Here is a 15,239-nt window from a genome sequence, read left to right on the forward strand (position 1 = left end):
GTCTGTATGGAATCTGCACAAAGAAATACCTTGTCTCTCTTTGCTCCAGTTATCTGCTTTTGTACGTAAGCTGCTTTCGGTTCCAGTGTATCCACAGAGGTGCAATAATCAGGCCAGCTGTATAGCCAAAGGTAGCTCCGAGGGAACAGGAAATGGGCCATACCTGAGGGGAGAACACAAGGTAAAAGCAGAAAATGAGGAAAATGTTTGTGGTTTTTTGTACTTTGTGAGCACAAATTCTAAGTGTAATCTAGGTACTGACAGATAGTAAAGTCTTATTCTGCTTTAAAGCTTAACGTGCTTTCCTAAAAATGCCAAAAGTGTAACAGTCATCTTTATGAACACTAAATGCTGTTGTACAGTTTTTAATATGCATTAAAATGTAACCAGGCTTCTGGATATTGCAGACTTTAGTTCAATATTCCCAAAACTATGTGAAAAAACAAGTATTTATATTCCCTGAAGTGTTCAGCTAACCTAAATTCCTGTTCTGCTGCACATGTTTGGAAACCTACAGATTTCTTGCCAATTTCTCCTTCCAATCTCTCATGGCGTTCTGAAAATTTTAGAGGTATGTATAAATGAGCTAATATTCAAATAAGGCCAGAGACTGAGATGGATAGAGGGTTTTTCTTTATTTCTATGTCTTGAAAAGTAGGCAAAGGGATTAATTTCCCTCTGGCTAGCAGCAGGGAGGGAACATAAATTTGGAAACTGACTGAACATCTTTCACCCAGTTCAGCAAACATGTAGTAAGCCAGTTATATTAAAGAGAGCTTTAATTATAAGCTCTGTTTCCTAGTAAAAGAACAGCGAAGTGACTCAATACAGCTGACTCCCTTTTACAAACCATCTAGTACTGAGGCAAAGTAGTAATGGGATTCTTCCCCCCACCTTTTATTTTTTCTTATTTGGTATTGATTTGCAGGGTGGAGTGGCCAAAACAAAACTGAACCAGTCTGTTTTCAGATGTATCTTATGTTACCAATCAAATACATACTGCATTTGAGGAAAGTCGCTGATTTAAAATATTTATTATAGAATAAACTGAATTTCCACCCTGCTTCAAAATTCTCCTTTGCATATTTGTTTTTGCAAGGACAGTTTTGCACTTATACAGTGCACATTCCTGAAGCAAGTACAGACTGCACTCTCCTGTTTTTTTAATTTTTAAATTAAGGGGGTATTTCCACCTTCTATAGTACTTGAGACAGAGAAATGCACTAGACATTAAAGAAAATATCTACATCTCAGTGTCCAGCCTTCTTTTCTACTTCATTTTGACTTGCAGTTCATGAATATCAAATTAACTTACTCTTAATGATACTGGTTCCTCCTTTCATCCATCTTCCTAGCTCTGATTCTTCTCTTTAGTTCAATATCCTTTGGAAAAATATGTTTATTCACGTCTTTGATCATGGGAATTTTAACTAGGAGTGAGACTGTAATGCATTTTATCCTTCGCTGTTTCATCTTCACATTCCTTAGCATTTGCAGTTTTATATATTATTTGGAGGTCTTAAGGAGTGTAGCAAAGATGACTGTAAACAAGGTGCCTTAGGTACTCTTTATTGACCTTGGTTCATTCTTCCATTTCTGGACATTCTGTCTCTGCTACTTGTTTTTGTTGCTGAATATTTTGGCTGCTGCCTCTCAAACCAAAGACTTGCTTGTTTTTGTTCATTTAACAGTGGTATTACAGATATTCTATAAAAGCCTTGAGATGCTTTGGCATGGTAAGATATTATGTATATTTAAAACTCACATGAGTTTGTGGCCTTGGCTAAACTTATGCTTCAGGTGGATCTTTTAAACTTTAAATGAAGTGTAATTAAGTTATTTCTAGCATTTTGCATATTACATATATCTACAGGACAAAACAATAAAAATGTCTCTGCAACCCCAGCTGCTCACTCAGTAACATTCAGTTGAAACAGGAGTTGTACTTTCTTATTCACTGATGAAGTCAAATACCACTCTAATTTCTACAAAAGTACGGACAGAAGCTTCATAACTCAGTGGTCCTTTTACCACCGAGTGATCAATGATCCTTCTTTAAATTTTACCTACATTAGGTGAATCTGTAGTTGCCTGTTTGCTTTTCACAAGTATAGGTAGATGTTGGACTCCAAATTTTTCACGTTCCCTTAACTAGAGAGTCAATATCCCCAGTGACCCATTGACCCTGTATCTTTTGGTATTTTGAATATTGTGGGTGATGATAGGATTAAAAGGATCTCTGATGATTCTTGTAGCTTCTTTTAAGTGACTGAACTGCAACTTGGAACATGGTTTTTCAATAGTTATGTAACTTTTAAATATTAATTATGCCTCTGCTCCCAAAACACCCAATTTCTGCTTTGCTTTTAAAAAAAATCATTGTTACCTTACAGAAGTTTCAGGCTGTGTCACTCAACACATGAGTCTCTGACCTATGAAATCCAACCCTCACCCATGGCAGCTGGCAAAGATAGGGGGCAAAGGAAATAAACCATAAAACACTCCATCTCACTGTCTGTGGATGAGACAGAAAAGAAACACCACCTCATCCCTTCTAGTGGCATAGAACAGATGGGTACTAGGCCACGTACTCATTCTTACGCTGGTCAGATGGCCCAAAGCAGTTCTGAGGGCAGTTTGATTGGCCTTTTGAAAACTCCCCAAGCATAGGAGTTAAAAGCCTGGACTTAAGAGCGTTGCTGTCCTTATGCTATTTTCTCTAACCCTCAAGGCAAGGCAAAAAAACCCTAATGAGCAGGTACTGATACTAGTTCTGTACCTTTTATTCTTGACTGCTGGCCTTTAGGCTACATATAGCCAGATGCACCCATGGGTGTATCTGAAACAGCAAGTTACCAAAGACAGATTAAGATGTGGCTCTTAAGCACATCATCTGCACTAAAATAACAGCCCTTGCATATACTTTTTGTCTGTCTATGAAAGTGGGTTGCTTTACTTTGCATTAGCTGCTGGCCTCATTTTTCTGAGACCAAATCACTTCCTGCTGAACCTTTTTAAATGAGTTTGACTTGCTTAATCAGTCTGCTTTTGCCCTGTCTTCCATATTATCTCTTAAACTTGGTTTAGCTTCCCTGACTTGGTATGAATGGCCTCTAAGTGATAAAAATCTAAGCAGCTATCCATCTGCCTGGTGTAAGAGATTTCATTCCTCTTGTTTAAAGTATGCAACTTGTAATACGCCCCTCTTGTCCCCTGAGAACTATTCAGCTCAGTTCCTCCTACTTCATGCTCTGTTCTGCCATGAGGAAGCTGATATACCCTACCCCAGTACTGATGTCATGTCTAGGTTGGGTCAGCAGCAGGGGATTAAAATGTTAGGCAACATCACCTAACTGCACTTTTTTTTTGAGGGGGAGGAAGGTTGATCTGGAGAGAAGAGCGGGGGGAGCACAGGAGACAGGACAGAACATTATTCAAGAAATTGTCATGAAATGCCTTGTCTGTCCCAGCAGCTGGGAAGCATCATCTACCATCCTCAGCCTAATACAATAAGAGTCAGTTTACATACAAAATGCATGCAGAAAAGGGCAATTTTAGCAACCTGTATATGATTACTAGGGATCTGAAGAGCAGCTTGGCAAAAACAAATCTCCACTTTCATGCTTCACAAGCACAAAAAATCGCATTTTATGGGACAGAGCATTAGCCAGTGGTTAATGCAAAACAATCCTGACTTCTATTTGTTTAGATTTTCTTTTTGCCTTTTCATCTGGCAGCAGTGATAGGACTTAACAGAAATTTCTTTAGACTAGCTAAATAGACACTGCAGAACTGCAAGGTTTCTAGTATATATTAAAACTCATTTTAAGAATAAGGACTCAAAATAGTAATTGCCAACCTTTCAGGACACAAGTGAGCTAGTTTCCTCAGTGCTCTTTATAACAGCTATGAACTGATGCGAGAATGCTTAGCAGGTTGGATGGAAAGCAGAGCATGCTGCAGGATCCCAGCAAGGTATTTAACTCTGCTGTACTATGCATGTAGCTAGTTAAACCAGGATTTTGACTGCATGACAGTTTTGTCATCTATTACAAGTCTGTAACTTGCATCCCATGCAATGGGAATTACATAGGTATTGAGAAGGACCTTAAGGCCAGCTTCTTATAGGCCAGAGCAGCAACACCCTAATAAAGTTTTTAAAGATACTATAAAGTAAGCAGCTGACCACTGGAACTTTAGTTACACACATGCACTTAGTTGGGCAATCTACTGTACTTGGGCTTTTTTTTAGTAAAGTGGTCCCATTCTTTAGGTGAGTGCTTTTCTCATATTCCTAAACTTGATTTTTTTGTATGCTTACTATTTCAAAAGATCCATTTCTGACTGTCAATTAGAAGGGTATGTAATAATTTTTGTTTCCTTTTAAAACTGAATAAATGAGCACAATTACTTTCCCTCCCTGTTTCTAACATGCCTTAAAGTCTTGATTGTTTAGTCTGTACTGTCTTAAAAATTTCAGTACATGCCTTTAATCTATTTTGGTTGCATGAACATGTTAACTAAAAGTGTCTTATCACATTGTACAGAATGTGTGTGTTGACAAGCACATGCTGAGGAGAAAAAAGTGTGAGGTTTTTTTCAGGCTGGCATTTGTAACTAGAAGTTGGTTTTGTAGATTTGTGTTCTATGGTTATAGCAAGCATAACTGCCTTTGATCTCACCATTAAGGTTTACATTTAGAAAACATCATTAAATAAACAATGATAACAACACTAAAGTGGAACAAGCTTCTACCTCTGTTTAAAAAAAAACAAAAAAACCCAACTCAAACACTGGATATTATCCCTTCTGCTCACATAAAGCAACTTCTTTTACAACAAAACTTTCACAGTAGGTAGTAGATCCAAAAGCAAATACAAGAAGGAAATTATCTGAGCTGTGTTAAGAATAACAAAGCAGTGTGAAAGTTTATAGTCCTATTTCAGCTTACTTGAGTAACCACCAAGAACTGTACCCAAGATTCTCTGGATTATTTTTCAGGTTACAAATATCTGAGAGGTATTTAGGTTAATATTTACAGTCATATTGGCTAAATTACATGGCAGGCAATCAACTCAAATGAGTTCTATCAGCACTACCTATTATGTTTGCGGTATCCCGTATAAAGTGGTAATACATCAATTTCACTTTTACCTAATGATATGAAAACTCTGTAGGTGAGATATTGTTTCAAAAGTCACTTTTTATTATTTGTAACAGGTACTACAGATCAAAATTATGCTACAACAAAACCAGGTGGATAAGTGGGCATGCACACAGTAAGCCCAGGAACATGTTTTAAAAGTCTGTTACCAAAACATGCAATAAACCCAGGAACTTCACAATTTCCAAAATTCAGTTGTCAATGGTGAATGGGATGTCTGGAATAGTAGGCCCACAGCGTATAAAGCAGGTTTGTGAGGTTTAATTATACCAGCTTGTTCTGCAACTAAATTACATCAGGCTGAGCAGAAAAAGGATGTGTCACAATGTGTCTAGTAGCACCTAAATGATCCTGTTCTATTTCAGTGATGCTGTTCATTAAGGTGCCACTTCTCAGATAAGACATGAAGCCAGGATCCTAATCACATGTGGTTATTAAAAGTACACCATCAATGCCAAATAGACAATCTAAAAAAAATGAGCAACTGTAACAAAGGAAGTTAGTTTTCTATTTCTTTGCTATAACTGTCTTAACTAACCGTAACCTTTACATACTCACTGTGCATCAGAAGGATAGAGGCAACTAGATACAGATGTACAACTCTTTAAACCTTCTGAACATCATTGAGAAGAGCCTTATTTAAATTATCATAATTAAGTGTTGTAAACTATTGTTTAAGAATTAGTAATTTCAAAACATTGGCAAAATTATTCTACCAGTCTGACACTCGTAATAAACTGAAACATGTCTTGCAGAGTAAGTCTTGAAAAGTTTGGGATTTTTTGTTTGTTTTGGGCTGTTTTGTTTGGTTTTTTTTTGCCCCCCCCCCCTTTTTTTTTTTTTTTTTTTTTTTTTTTTTTAGATACAGAAATGTAACTACTGTGGGGGACTAACTTACATTCCTGTAAGGCAACTGTTTTTACCTTTGTCTGAGATAGGCTTAATTCTGCAGATCTATAACCAGGAGCAACCATAGAGTAGGCCTCCCTGACCAACTGTTTTGCATAGTTACAAAATAAATTTTTCTGAAAACTAGCAGAGGGGCAATAGGCACAGGCAAATTATGTTAAAAAGTTACTTTAGGAACAACAACAGAATAATGAAAAGCAATGAATCATCAGGATACCAACTGACCTTCAGCGGTATATGTTATATTTCTAACAGAAATGCTTTATATATTTTTAATTTCCATTCTGAAACATTATTCAGATAATTAATGTAATTTTATTTCAAAACAATATCCTGTTCCTATTAAGTAATACTTAGTGTGAAAGTTGCTGTATGCAGACAAAAAAAATGCATTTTTACATTATTACTTTTAAATGTAGACAGGCCCGCTAATCTGAATATCCCCTGTATGAAATATTTTTCAAACATAAATATGGAAAATAAAGTGAAGATTTTCTGAGACATGTGTTTATCTTGGTTTTCTTGTGTGTCATAAGAATAATGCATAAAGAACCAGTATGTTTTCTTTGGTTTATGAATAACTCAGGATAAAGTAGCAATTTGGTTTTAGCCATTAGCACAGGAACTGGAACTCATGATGAATTTCATACCAAGTTTACTCCACAGAAGTATGAATTATCTGTAGCTAAAGGTATAAATGCAACTGTGTTTCCCTAACGTTGTTACACCACAAACACTAACCATGACCAATAGAAGCATCAGAACCAGATTTTCTACCAAACAGGCTTAAAGGCCTTAACGCTGCTCTAAAAGGATAGTATCACTTTAGGCTTGCCCACATAATAACTTTTAAACCACATTCTGTTCTAGAGCAGAACCATTTCCACTACAGATTTAAAAAAAAATAAATTTGTTTACAATGAAATGTCTAAAATACGAAAACAATCACTAATTAAACCTGTTCTTATCTCAGAAGCTGGTCTTGAGTCCAAAAACTAAGCTATTCCATTTGAGTCACTGTTCTCAGATCGAATAAAGGAAGTCAAAAATTGTAATCCTCAAGCTCTCTGCTTTTAGGCTAATACAAGAAAGAGCTGATGTCAAAAGCATGACAGCTTAATACTTTATTCATGTAGATGCCTAGAAGTAATTTGGTTTTGACTGGGCTCTGATTACTTTTAACCCTACATTAGGATCTATGTGATTTTTTTTCAGACTTTGTTTGGGACTTAATCTGTAGGTGTTCCCAATAATCATACCAGCTGGGTTAGGTTCTATACAAAACACTGACAGTCCATGTCTTTTGAGGGGATTTTATTTTTTTTATTTATTTAATTTATTTTAAAATAAAGAACCTCTTCCTGCAACTGAATTATGTACAGGTATTTTTATGTTCAGTAAGTCGGTGGTTACATCAGTCACTCAGGAGATAGGCAATCTGCACTAAAGATTTTCTTCTCAAACTAAGCAGATCTGCAACAGCAGCAGAATCCTTTGAGGGGCATTCTTTCCCCGTCTTAGGCTGAAGACAACATAGGAAGCACCTCCCCCTCTTTCATTGCTACAATGAGAGAACCTACTATGAGTTTCTGTAATCACCTGACCTCAGGTAGCAAACAGAATACTCTTGCAAAAAGGTGTTTCATTGCTAAGGCCAAGTGAACTTCTGAAGAATAAAAGAAATGTCTCTTGGCTCTGAAAATTTCTGAGGCAGTAATGCAGAGCTGCTACATGGAACTCAATACCTGTGTCATTGAATCCATACTACTCAGTGGGGATAGAAAGACAAAAGACTCATGTCAACTGTTGCATGAAGTTCAGTGTTTCCAGATAACCTGATTCATATGTATCTCAGATTGGCTGAACTGGGAAGCAGTGTTTCCTGGGCAACTATTGAAAATGCCTGGCCAGGACGCTTCCTGCCCTTCCCACTCCCTGCCTTTTCTTCTGTGCCTTGGTGACCAATATTTAAGATACCACTTCTGCAAAAATATTAAATTATCAATAGATGATTGAAAACTTCTGAGAGTTGTGAACAGGATCTCTAACAAACTACTTTGAAGAGGTTCATTTCTGCCTTGAAGATTTGTTACCATTTTGGTGCTTCACTGCGCTGCTTTGCTGAGATAAAATATAATATAGTTTTAAAGTCAAATTAACAAGAACTTCTTTCATTTCCCCTTATACAGCAGATCTTTAAAAATTTTTAAAAACTGCAGTTTTCAAAAACTGTTGAAGTGGCAGCCTGCAAGACTGATAAGCAAGCTTCTCTATGGCTGCTCTTGAATTGTTCACATGATAATTAAAGTGATGATTAAGCAGTTCAAACCCAAAATGGAAAGCAAGATTTCTTCCCCCACCCTACTGTTTTAAACACAACAAGGTAAAAGATGGAGAAGTGGGGATGGGGAAAAAAGAACTTAGGGGAAACAACACAGCAGCAAATGTTCTGGATCTAGGCACGGGAAAATTGCTTTCATGCAGGAACTGAGTCAGAAACACCCCTGCCAACTTTGGTGTCAGAAGTATGTCAGAAATGAGGGTGGAGGTGATGAAGGAAAAGGTAAATGCAGATACACAGTTTCTGCTGCTGCCTGCATTCTCTGGGGGAGCATTCATGCCCAGAAACAGCTACTGAAAAGTTATGGTATCTGAAGTTTCTGCAGATGCTTTGCTGTTCTGAGGAGTCAGACAATATCTTTTTAGATGTCTAAGTATAGATTATAGAGCTTAACTTTTGTCAGTCATGTTTGGCTTTTATTGAATTGGAAGAGTTTTCAAACAGAAAAAGCTGCCAAACCATTACCAAACTCATGCCTCCTACTATGGGACGATGGGGGAATGGACAAATAAAGTAAAAAATTAACTGTACTTAGTATTTGTCTTAATCTATTAGTGTCTTTGTTTTGTTAATCAGAGCCTACTGACTTAATAATTAAGTTTTCCTTTTATCATTGGTGCATAAAAGGTGAAATTTTTATACACAGTATAGTAGCAAAGTCTGAGATTTTGGGAATAAAATAAAACCTGCCAGATGTAACATGCCATTTTAAAATCCTAGCTGAGCAAGAAAAAAGTGCTTGCCTCCCATTGGAACAGGAAAGTGAGTAAGACTTTGCAAGAAGACACGAGATTGCATTTCAATGAATCCCTTGATTTTTGGGTTACATTCATGTCCATCAACAGTTAACTAGTGCCAACACATACCTATGTCACATTGATGGTGAAACATCTTGCAAGAGTAAACCAAAGTGGTTTTAGGGAAGAAAACCTGATTTTTTTACTTAAAGTATTAACTTACTCCTCTATTATTTTTTCAACAGACATTTTAATATCGCATTACACTGTTGTAAAGAAAGGCTGGTGGCATAAAAATAAGCTGTTAGCTACTTATGGAAGACAAATTTCCATTGCAGCTCTAAATCACAATGTCTGTACAATATCAGAGAGAAAAGTGTGTTGCCTGTTACACTGATTTCTGAAAGAAACCTTTGAAACCATCTGCTTAAGAACAGGCCTGGTAGATACTACTCAGCTGAGTGTGTACGGTTAAGGAAAGAAAATATCCACTGAGGACACTTAGGTAAAAGTGTTACTAGTGTCATCATTTTATGGCAATTGCAGACTTCAGTTATGTTTAATGGAATAATTTCTCCATGCTTGTCTCCCTTTGAAATCAGAAGGTAAGTTTTTAGTACAGTGCTTTAGCCAGACCATTTCCACAAATCAATCCAAATCTATTTAAAATGCATTCTATTAAGTGCTTTTATGGAAGACAGAGGGGAGCTAAAACACTAGGAAAGCATCTTCCCTTCCCTACCCATAAACAATAAAAGCTACCAGACTGAAGGCAAACAAACTTGGAGCCGTCTTCATTGTTTCACATTTTTCTCCTGACTTGTCTAGCTTATCAGAATACTTACAGCTCTTTTTCGTGATAAAATTTGCATGCAACAGACACTCATAAATCTGTAACAAAGAGCCTATTAAAAATGAAGGTAAAAATTTTGTATTTTACATCCTTACACTGTAAGGACTGATGCTTCCAATGACTTTTTAAATGTTTGGCATAACTGTGTAGGAACAGCTTGAGTAAGTCCAATATGCCTGTACAGCTTTCAGAGCAATTGTGTAGTGTGCATATGCAGAAAATTAGTATTTTTGTTTATGATAAAGGTGTACCTACTAACCTGCCAAGGCCGATCCCAATCAAGAGGAATAGGAAATGCTCCAAACCAAGCTCCAAGTAGACTGCACACAGTAGTAATCTGTAGACTGCTTTCCCAGATGGACAGAGCTCTGTAAAAACAGTGTTTTACAAGTTTTCAACAGCAGCAAAAGTTACCATGTCAGAATGTTACATCTGATTTCTCCCAAGATTTTTGAGCTTACAAACAGATATAAAATTCTATATATTTGATAAACAGCATGTAGGTTTCTCCTAAAAGATACAAACTATATGTAAAGTGTAAGTTGCATATTTTAGCTATAATCACAATCTTTCTATACCATACATTCAGGAGATTTTCTTCCCCTTGAGATGTTTACTGCAAAAGCTAATTTATTTTATCTGGAAATACTCCTATTGAACTTGAAACACTGCTTGGCTGAGCAAATGAAAATATCATAATGATACTGTGTGCATTGCAGGGAGAAGCAGACATGAAAGAGTAGCATGGGATTGTATAGAAAAACGCAAGTACAGTCACAAGATACTCCATGGTGTAGACACGTTATTATTTGATGACCACAACAATTTGAAATTTAAAATAGAAATCTGTGTGAATATTCCAAAGCAAATTTCCATCAGCTGAAAAGAAACTCTGCAAATAAATGTAACCTGCATGTTGCAGTCCTTCAGCAACACTGCATCCAAGTTCAAGTACGCTGGCTGCAGGATAAATTTACTGCACACTGAAGAACTCTTTGTACTGCCAATCATGGCACATATCATACCATAAGAGATGCTAATGACTTCAGTTCTCAGCTTACAGCTTTCTACCACTACTGACTTCAAAAGTTTTAGAAAAGTTTGGTTTCTGTTTGATCGATAAGCACTTACTGTCCATTATCAGTCTACCAAGTGATTGCTTTGCTTTTCTCAAGCCATGAACATTTTGAGTATTTGGTACCAATTAAGAAAAAACAGCAGAAGTTCAGGACACAGTAAGGCACAGTTCTGAGACAGGAGAACTGGGCTGAAATCTCTGCTCGAAATCAATAAGATAAGAGATCTGAATCTTAAATTTGGTACATCTAAGATTATAAAGACAAACCTAGCTTTAGCTAACAGAAGAAAAAAACATGCATTTTTATGGCTAGAAGACTAGATGGATAGTATGCTGTGAACTTCACATGTGCTGTTTGGGTTGTATGTCATAAAAGCTTTAACCTCACACCTTGTCTTGAAGAGACTAAAATTTCTAACTTCTGAGTATACCAAACTCACTGCTGCATTTGCTATCGATCAAATGGCTCACAAGTATAAAGCAAACATTTTTCATTGTTTGCAAAATAAAGGTCAGGTTATAATATTTATGGGGCAACACTGACATTTTGAGCAGAATTATTTCTTCTACAATAATCCCATCCCTTTAACTAAAAACACTTAATTTCACTTCACAGTCCTACCAGTCTGAATTTTTTTTTAAAAAGGAAAGGTCCTGATTTAACTATAACGTTGTTTAGGAGTCTACACATAGCTTCTGAAAATAATTTACAAGAATTGTCTGAATAACTGAGCAGAGAGCTGTTAGGCAGCACGGGGAATAGAACATTCACTACAGCCTCCAAACAGTGAAAGAGCCAGCAGAATATACTGAGGACTGACTGAGGTACATTTATACCCCATAGGACATCTTATCTGCACATACTGCTGCACCATATGGAGATAACCAGACTGAATCCAAAAGCAAAACAACAGAATTAGCAAGGCATAGTGCCCAAGTGAAGAACAGCCATTGGTAGTTTGGCAACCACTTGAGCTGCTAATTCAACCACTCTACAGCATGGACACCGGCTACTCAAATACAACCTGACTTGTCCTCCAATTTTATAACAAAAGAACAGTGCCCCGATTATTCTGTTTTCTTCATGGAATGTCACCTATTGGGACTTCTGAAGTATTCTTTAACCCATTAACCCATCACATAAACCCCTCATTTGTATGAAGCTAACAACTACTGCAACATTTATAAACTTTGAGTTTTATAAATTTACTTTTAAACTATGAGTAAACTACAACTAAGATCATTCTGCAGGCAAAACTATCAATATTTAAGGTAATAAATGATCACTAATGGCACAAATGCCTTTTAAAGCCTAAATTCATTATTTAACTCCTTTAAATAATACAATACATTAACTGTTGTTTTAAGTAATGTTTAGTTTAAGAGGTTAGCTAACATAAAAGAATTGACTAAGCTCCTGGATAGACAAGATCTAGAAGTTTTGGCTGTGGCAGGAGTGAAATACTAAGCAGCACTTCGTATTTGATGATGCCTACCTTTACAAAGGACATTTCTAAGTCTGTAAGAATATGGAGTTCACAAACAAGTGATAAAATAGATGAAATGAAAACTGGAAAGAGCCCTAAAGTTATGGCTTTGTACCATTTTTTGGCAAGCTCCAAATAAAATCTATTTTCTACCCAGGTGACATCCTATAATTGCTGTTATACCAGAAATTTCAACACAATTACTCAGACTAGCGATTTGAAACAAACAGCCTCCAAAAGAAGCAATAAAAATCAGCAACTGTAAACAGATTTCTTAAAGGTTTTTATGCAGGAGGGTATTTCAGCCAACAATTACTGAAAATCCATTTAAAGAATAGTCACCTGCTTCCAGTAGTGCAAATAACCCTTTCTGTAGCTTTTATTTCCCTCTTACAGCAGCCCATGATAGCATACGATCAGTGTCATGACATTGGTCACAACACTAGTTGTCAGAATATGGAGTCCAGAGATAGCTGGCATGGGCCCACCCCTTCTCAAATGCTGAATTAGTGAAAAGAGCCATATTTACAGCCTATTGAGAATTGAAGTTTTTATGATGTAGAATACACAAACTTACTTTTCTCACACATTCTGTGTGTACATAGACTATAAATATGTGGGTAAGAACAAATTGTTAAAGTTTCTTAGAATAAGGTTATTTTAAAAAAAGAATATATTTGGTCCATCAAATTGACATTTTCAAATTCAAAACTGTACAGTTTGAAGATGTGGAACATGTGCATTTTCCTGTCTGAGCTACAACTGTGTTTTATGCAACTGTTACATATATATATACGTATAACCGCCCCCCTCCCCACTACAACCAAGCAACCTCCCCTCCACCCCACCAACAACCCAAACTTTGTAATACAAACAATAAACCTGCAGTGTCACAATTACGTGATATCATGAGATGGTGCATATAATTCACCTCCTAGAAGCATGGCCAGTTAAAGACTTTTCTTGTAGTAATCTTATTAGAAGTGATTTTACTAGCAGTCACTGCACTCCCAAGTGCTGCAAGTAGAAACAGAGAAAGCTAAGCATCTCTGCAGAAGAAATAAGCACTTTGCAAGATAATCCTCAAAATATGTAAGTCGGACCATAACTATTATGATGCAATGTATTACATACAAGTTACCTGAATGTAACTTAATGAATAGTCCTACAACATTACGCGAATTAGTATTTTCACACTAGACCACCTCAGAGCAAAAAGCTATTCAGAGCAACAGCTAGGTAATTAATAACTGTTACTTATTTACACTTGATATATCAAGATAAACTTTTTTTTTTTTTTCTGGATGTCTTTTTCTGTCTTTCTGCAAAGGCAATAGCACAAGCACATTTTGATCTCATAAATACTGCACGGGCAAATGAGTAACAAAAAGAAATGCCAGTTGTTACTTAAGTCTACATTGTATTCAGATATTTTTAAAACACATTCCTTTTTCATACTAAGCTAAATGCTTAATCAGACTTTTCAGCTTGCTGTTCCAGTCTAGTTCCATTCACTAACCTCTTCTTTCAAGGCAAACAGCTATGTTGATCTTACCTAACCATCCTTTTCCTCTATTCAACTAGTCCCACCACCTCATTCCACACAGTTAAGTTAGAGACAACCTTTTAATAGATCCTGTCTACACTCAGCTCACACCTAAACGCAACACGTTTCAACTCATTCATGAGGTCAAATGAAAAAAACACAGGATTATTTTTAAAAAAGCAGCTTGCCACAATCCATAAAAAAAATTGCTACAATATTTCTTTGCAGTCTACTTTCATTCAAAGGCTAGTCTAAGTAAACATCATCATTAAATAGACATTTTATTCCAATAATGTCACATGGCTCACTAGTAACAAGTATGTACAAGTTGTCACACAAAAACATCAAGACAACTCTGTTTCCTATGCAATAATTGTGCTGAAATAATGTTAAAATCTAGACTAGGAAAGAAAGAAATTGACAGGCATTCAAAAGCTAAAGTGGCACAAAGACAGACTGTTGTCAAACATCTGTTACTTCAATTCAACTATTATTTCCAGTTGCAAAACCTCCAAAGATGACTAAGTGAATCAGCAATGATTTGTTTTGGCTAAACAACTGCATGCTTTTATTAAAGTCTATTCAACCCCTCCACTAAAAATAAAAAACCAAGCACAACTGATTTGAATGAGGATTCAAGATATTTTTCAGTAAGCTGAGAATTGAGATAAACCAAAAGTCAATACCTGAAGCTACAATAAGAAGTCTACTTCTGTCCTCCTCTAGTTAAGTTTAAATCAAAAGTAACTCCACAGGTCAGCATCATTATGCAACCTTTCAATTCCTTTTGAGATGAGACTTCACCCTTATGAACTAGTAAAAGGGAATGAATGCTAATATCTTATTATTAAAACTCAAGCATACGTGGGACTTCTTTATGTTTCAGCATCTCAGTCTTTGAACAATCCTGTTATTTAGAGAGTAAATAAAGGCAGAAGAGATAGAATACTTCTGAAAAATACATTATCCTTGATACATGCTAATGTCATGGCTGTCACTGAGGTGAAAATGAGGGAAAAAGGCTCATTTTACTTTAAACGTACTCTTGAAAAAACAAAAAAAAAGCTTGAAAACTGACACTGAAAACAGCTTTCTTTGAAGTTTGAAAAAGAACGTGGATAAAG

At 36.2% G+C, this 15,239-nt stretch overlaps 1 protein-coding gene across 1 annotated transcript in view; it reads right to left on the reverse strand.

Annotated features, from left to right (window-relative positions):
* The window catches only part of PIGF (phosphatidylinositol glycan anchor biosynthesis class F), a 30,274-nt gene that overhangs the window by 10,981 nt on the left and 4,054 nt on the right, over window positions 1–15,239 (reverse strand). Inside the window, exons 5-6 of the mRNA XM_032985293.2 lie at window positions 10,264–10,372; window positions 30–163 (exon numbers count right to left, since the gene is read on the reverse strand). Coding sequence (XP_032841184.2) covers window positions 50–163; window positions 10,264–10,372 — 223 coding nt within the window. The 3' untranslated portion in view covers window positions 30–49. The remainder of the gene's footprint in view (window positions 1–29; window positions 164–10,263; window positions 10,373–15,239) is intronic.

Source organism: Tyto alba, unplaced genomic scaffold (assembly GCF_018691265.1).
Source record: "Tyto alba isolate M040663 unplaced genomic scaffold, T.alba_DEE_v4.0 Super-Scaffold_16, whole genome shotgun sequence".
NCBI classification, from domain to species: domain Eukaryota; kingdom Metazoa; phylum Chordata; class Aves; order Strigiformes; family Tytonidae; genus Tyto; species Tyto alba.